Source organism: Otolemur garnettii, unplaced genomic scaffold (assembly GCF_000181295.1).
Source record: "Otolemur garnettii isolate 467f Iridium unplaced genomic scaffold, OtoGar3 scaffold00099, whole genome shotgun sequence".
NCBI classification, from domain to species: domain Eukaryota; kingdom Metazoa; phylum Chordata; class Mammalia; order Primates; family Galagidae; genus Otolemur; species Otolemur garnettii.
This window is the reverse complement of record NW_003852494.1, coordinates 1,417,796-1,423,506: the sequence shown is the minus strand read 5'-3', so window position 1 is coordinate 1,423,506 and position 5,711 is coordinate 1,417,796. Positions and strand designations below refer to the sequence as shown.

The following is a 5,711-nucleotide window of genomic DNA, read 5'->3' as shown; positions in this document are numbered from 1 at the left end:
GTTGTTTGGCAGGCCCGGGCTAGATTCAAACCCACCACCTTAGGTGTATGCGACTGGCGCCTTAGCCACTTGAGCCACAGGCGCCAAGCCTATTTGGTAGATCCTTAACTCCTTAAGGGAACCTGCTTCCTAATAGTGTCGATCCTAAATTGACTCTATTAACAACAAAAAGAATGAAGCTGAGTCACACACAGTAGGTTAAACAAACCTTTTCATTGATTGTGCTTCTGTGGGCAAGACTCCTGAGTTCCTCTGTATAAAATGAGGGGATAGTATGTTGGTAAAGATGTATTTTACTTTATTTTTTGAGACAGAGTCTTACTCTGTCATCCTGGGTAGAGTGCCAGGTCATCATTGTAGCTCACAGCAACCTCCTGGGCTCAAGCGATCCTGTTGCCTCATCTGCCAAGTAGTTGGGACTACTGGTGCCTGCTACCAATTCCTGCTGGCTTTTCTAATTTTAGTAAAGACCAGGGTCTCACTCTTGCTTAGGCTGGTCTTGAACTTCTGACCTCAAGCAATCCACCCACCTTGGCCTCCCAGAGTGCTAGGAGTACAGGATTAAGCCCTGCATCCGCTCAAATCCTCTGAGCTTCCACTGAAACACTGCAGAGTAATGCCAAGGCATTGTTTTTGTATCTTTTTATATGCTGTCCTCAATTTGAATATTGGCTTTATTGACCTTTTAAAACATATCTGTCAGGCATATGAGAGTATGAGGGTTTATATGTGGAGTTGTTTAAATAGAATTATCATATATGTTCGGCAGTTGCAGCACAGAGGTGTGATAGAGGACCTCTCTGCCATATTGGACAGAAGTTTTATCTTCTACTCCCATACAATCATGATATAAACCACTTCAGACATCAAAGGAACATTGACAAGTAAATTTTCCATTTAGAGTCATAATTCTCACCATTGAACTATATTCTTTTCAAAATGTTTCAAGGCATGTGATGTCAAGGTTAATTGTGATAAACAGAATGCAGTACGGGGGCATTTTAGCTATTAAAGACCTCTAAAGTTTAGAATAGGATTGCTTTGTCTTAATCATATGTTAGATGTGTTCCCTTCAATGTAGGATGCACAGTTACATTCAAATGAAAGGTTCTAGTTTATTCAGTCTGAATATTGCTGTTTGTTGCATAAGCATTTCCAGCAGGAATTTCACCTTAACTTATATGTCCCTGCAGTCAAATACTAGGATGATCGTTGCCTCTTGAGATTCTATATTGACACACTCCTTCTGTGCTGCCTCTTGACTGTGTTGCCTACTTTAGCTGTAGGGTTGTTTCATGTACTAGAGGGAAAAAAGCAAACCATATTCTCCCTAAATTTAAAAGCTCAAGTGTAGAAAAATCAGAACTAAATTGAAAGTATAACAAATTTTTTTAGTTCTGTTTTTTTGTTTGTTTCTTTTGAGTCAGAATCTCACTGTCATCCTGGGTAGAGAGAGAACTGTGGCATCCTTCTTAGCTTATAGCAACCTCAAACTCTTGGGCTCAAGCAATCCTTTTGCCTCAGGCTCCTAAGTAGCTGGGACTACAGGGGCCCACACAATGCCCAGCTAGTTTTTCTATTTTTGGTACTCTTGCTCAAACATCTGAGCTCAGATAGTCCTCCGGCCTCAGCCTCCCAGAGTGCTAGGATTAGAGGTATAAAGTCACTGTGCCCAGCTAACAAATTTACTATTTACTTCTTAGACAGAATGGCTATTATGCCATTTTGGTTTTTTAAGAAGCAGGGCTTCACTCTGTTGCCCAGGCTGGGGTGGCACAAGCATAGCTCACCTCAGCCTCAAACTCCTGGGCTGAAGCGATCCTTCTGCTTCAGCCTCGTGAGTAGCTAGGACTATAGGCACTTGCCACATGCCCAGCTAATTAAAAACTTTTTTTTTTTTTTTTTTTTAGAAACTGAGTCTTGCTGTGTTGACTAGGTTAGTTTCAAACTCCTGGCCTGAAGCAGTCCTCCTGCCTTGGCCTTCCAAAGTGCTGAGATTATAGGTGTGAGCAACCACACCCAGCTGCCATTTCATATGTAACTGGGTGACAGAGTTACAATTCAGCCTGCAGAGTAAAATGAAGATCTAGTTTAAAGCTATCATCTGCAGTTATAGGAGATATTACTTAGTCTGATTTTTAGGTGAACTTGCATAAGACTTCCGAAACCACCTTAGTTACCTTTCAGAAAGTCATGGAAAGCTGTTTACATTTATTTTAAAGCCCAGTTGCTTTCATGTGGAATTGCACTCTTTTTTTTATACTTACACATAATAAATCTTTTATTTCTTCTTCATTATTTTACAAGTGAAAATATCTAAAGCCCAGAGCAGTTAAAAAACCTTCTTCCGATTAACCATTACTAAAATATTAATTATATCTCCAAAGCGTTGTCAGTTTTTGTATACTTTCATGTGATCCTCCAGCATCTATCTTTTTGGAATTGCACTCTTTCAGCAATATTTGAAACCAACAATGGGTTGGGCACTGTTCTCAAGGTACATGTGAAACATTGGCTTTATCTTTTATTAGGTCTGTGTTGTGGCATTTTTACATTATACACATCAAGGCAAGGGCTGAGAGGTGGGCCCCATTAAGGGTTATTAAAAGAACTCATTGGCCCAGGAAAGAAGGCAGCTCAATTTGACTTAAAAATCTTCTTCAGGTTATGCAAGAGGTTTATTCATTTATTTGATAATTCAGATTTTTAAAAGTACCAAAGGGTATAAAGTCTCCCTTCACCCGTGCCCCACCTACCCAGTGTTACTAGTTTGTTAAACCTTCCTGGAGGTATTTTCTTAGAACTTTCATAGCTCCATGTAAGTAACGTTTCGTATCTTGCTTTTTCCTTTGGCTGAAAATGCTGAGGAAATTTTCACTTTAGTATGGATAGAGTTGTCTCATCTTTCTGCTGTTAACAAAAAACTATAATGTGAATTAACCATATATTGTAGGATAGATTCCTAGTAATGGACTTTTGTGGGGTAAAAAGCTTTATGCTTTGCAGTTTTGACATACATTGCCAGTTTGCCTATTACGATTTGTAACTCTTGTTACCTTCATATATGCACTCCACAGCAGTACATAAGACAGTAGACACGAAGCCTGGAAGCATAGGTGAACTATAAATATTAAATGAGCTATTAATATTCCATGACATAATATGGTTAGTGACATTTACATACATTCATCATTTCTCACTTATTAGCAATACAGAATTATCATTAATCTCTGTGCATATACCCAATGAGTTATCTCTGACGATATGTATCTCTGAATTTTTGTGGGGGGCGGGGAAGAGGCAGCGTCTCTCTCTTAGTCCAGCTAGCGTCTCTCTCTTACTCTAGCTAGTGGCGTCATCAGAGATCACTGCAACCACATTATTTTATTCTTAGAGTTGTTTTTAAGAGACAGGATCTCATCCTTGCTTGGGCTGGTCTTAAACTCCTGACCTCAAGCCTCAGCTTTCCAAAGCATTATGATTATAGGCATAAGTCACTGTGCCCATCCTGAATGTTTTAACTGGTTAAAACTGAAATTACTTGGCCTTGTGGTCCTGGTGTATAAGGATTCTATTTTTCTGATATTTGTATTCTTACTAATAAAAAGAACTCCCATTTTTGTATATCCTTGCAACTGAGCATATTTTCTCAGTTCTACTTTGTCAATTTGATAATTTCCAGGAGTGTTTCCATACAGTTTTATTTTGTATTTTTTATGTGTGAGGCTAATTGAATATCTTTTTTTTTTTTTTTTGAGACAGAGCCTCAAGCTATCCCCCTGGGCAGAGTGCCATGGCATCACAGCTCAAGCAACCTCCAACTCCTGGGCTCAAGCAAGTCTCCTGCCCCAGCCTCCCAAGTAGCTGGGACCACAGGCGCCCGCCACAACGCCTGGCCATTTTTTGGTTGTAGCCATCATTGTTGTTTGGCGGGCCCTGGCTGGGGATTCAAACCCACCACCTTAGGTGTATGTGGCTGGCGCCCTAGCCGCCTGAGCCACAGGCGCCGAACCTGAATATCTTTTAAAAGAAGTTTCATGTTCATAGTAATTTAGTTTTTTTGATGGAATGAACCATGACATTTGCAACTCCATTCCCCTCACTTGTCCTATAAACATGTAGTAAACCAAGAAAATATGTTTGTTAATACTGCTAAAGCAAAGTATTCTTTGGAATGAAAGCCTGGGAGGCCTGTTTGAGCATATAGAACCAAACTTTTTTTTTTTCTTTCTTTCTTTCTTTTCCTTTCTTTAAAGTGACAAGGCTCTCTGTTGTGCAGATTGTTCTCTCTGTGCAGTGTGTCGTCATAGCTCACGGCAGCCCCAAACTCCTGGCCTTAATCAGATGTCCTGCCTCAGCCTCCTAACTAGCTGGAACTATGGGCATGCACGATCATGCCCTGCTAGTTTTTTTTTTTTTTTTCCTTGCAGTTTTTGGGGCCGGGGCTTGGTTTGAACCCACCACCTCCAGTATATGGGGCCAGCGCCCTAGTCTTTTGAGCCACAGGTGCCACCCTGCTAGGTTTTAAAAAAAAATTTGTAGAGGCAGGGTCTCCTTGTGTTGCCTGATTTGATCTTGAACTCCTGGGGTCAGGCAGTTCCCACTTTAACCTCCCCAAAGTGCAGGAATACAGGTTCACACTAGTGTCTGCCGCTCAAACGCTAGAATAATGTGTACTTAGGTTTCACTGAGCATCATTGTGTTCCTCCTTTGTAATTCAAATCTTGTATTATCCAAAGTTTTCATGATCCTGAGATAGGTGGGTTGCCTCGCTTGATTTAGAATAATTTTTTTATATTTGTGCTGTATACAAGTTATTTACTTTCTTTAACATTTGGAGACATTTATTTGTATGTAACATGGTTCCAAAAGTTGCTTATTTCAGTTGCTTTTTTCCTTTGAATTAGTTGGTGACAAAGTTCCTGCTGATATAAGATTAACTTCCATCAAATCTACAACTCTAAGAGTTGACCAGTCAATTCTCACAGGTAAATATTACATATTGAAAGATCATTGCATTTCTGAAGCCCTCTCTATCTCTTGCCCCACTGGCCTTATACCATCTTAATCTTCTCAAGAAACTTATTTTTTAGTGCTTTATCCATAAGGTTTTTGGCCATTGTAGCCTTAAAACCCTGATTTAAAATTAAAACAAACTTGGCTTTTTAACTTTAAGAAAACATTAGTTTTGATTGCAGATAAAATTACTATTATGTTTTTACATGTCTAAAAAGGTTACAAATTCTTTTATTAGCAGAGGTGGTAATCTTAAGGTTGAAGTGTCTTTTAGTTTCGTGTAAAAGTAAATTACTTATTCAGTGTTTTCTTTTGTTTTTGGTAGAAAAATAGATTCCAGTGCTATAATTTGTTTCATTGGAAGAATGTTTATTTTGTATTTTTTGTACTTTACAATAATCAGTTGTACAATTAACAAAGTTAATTACCATAGAAGATGAATGTTTTACTACCTGAAGATTGTGCACACTTAGGTTTTGAATTGTTTGGAACATTTTTTTGTTTTTGTGTGATAAAGGCACGGTCTGGGGTGGAGTTCATAGTAACTGGCAGTGAGGTGTCAGAAGATTGACTATAAATACAGTGCTGCCTAGATTAAATAGTACATGTAAAATCTAAAGGCTTTATCTGATTATTGGTTTTGAAAAGCGCTTAATGTCATAGAGGTATATGAGTAATTTGGGCTCTAATTTTTT

The 5,711-nt window shown here is 38.9% G+C and overlaps 1 protein-coding gene across 1 annotated transcript in view; it reads left to right on the top strand.

Annotated features, from left to right (window-relative positions):
- The window catches only part of ATP2A2 (ATPase sarcoplasmic/endoplasmic reticulum Ca2+ transporting 2), a 67,819-nt gene that overhangs the window by 34,014 nt on the left and 28,094 nt on the right, over positions 1-5,711 (top strand). Inside the window, exon 6 of the mRNA XM_023516828.1 lies at positions 4,908-4,988. Coding sequence (XP_023372596.1) covers positions 4,908-4,988 — 81 coding nt within the window. The remainder of the gene's footprint in view (positions 1-4,907; positions 4,989-5,711) is intronic.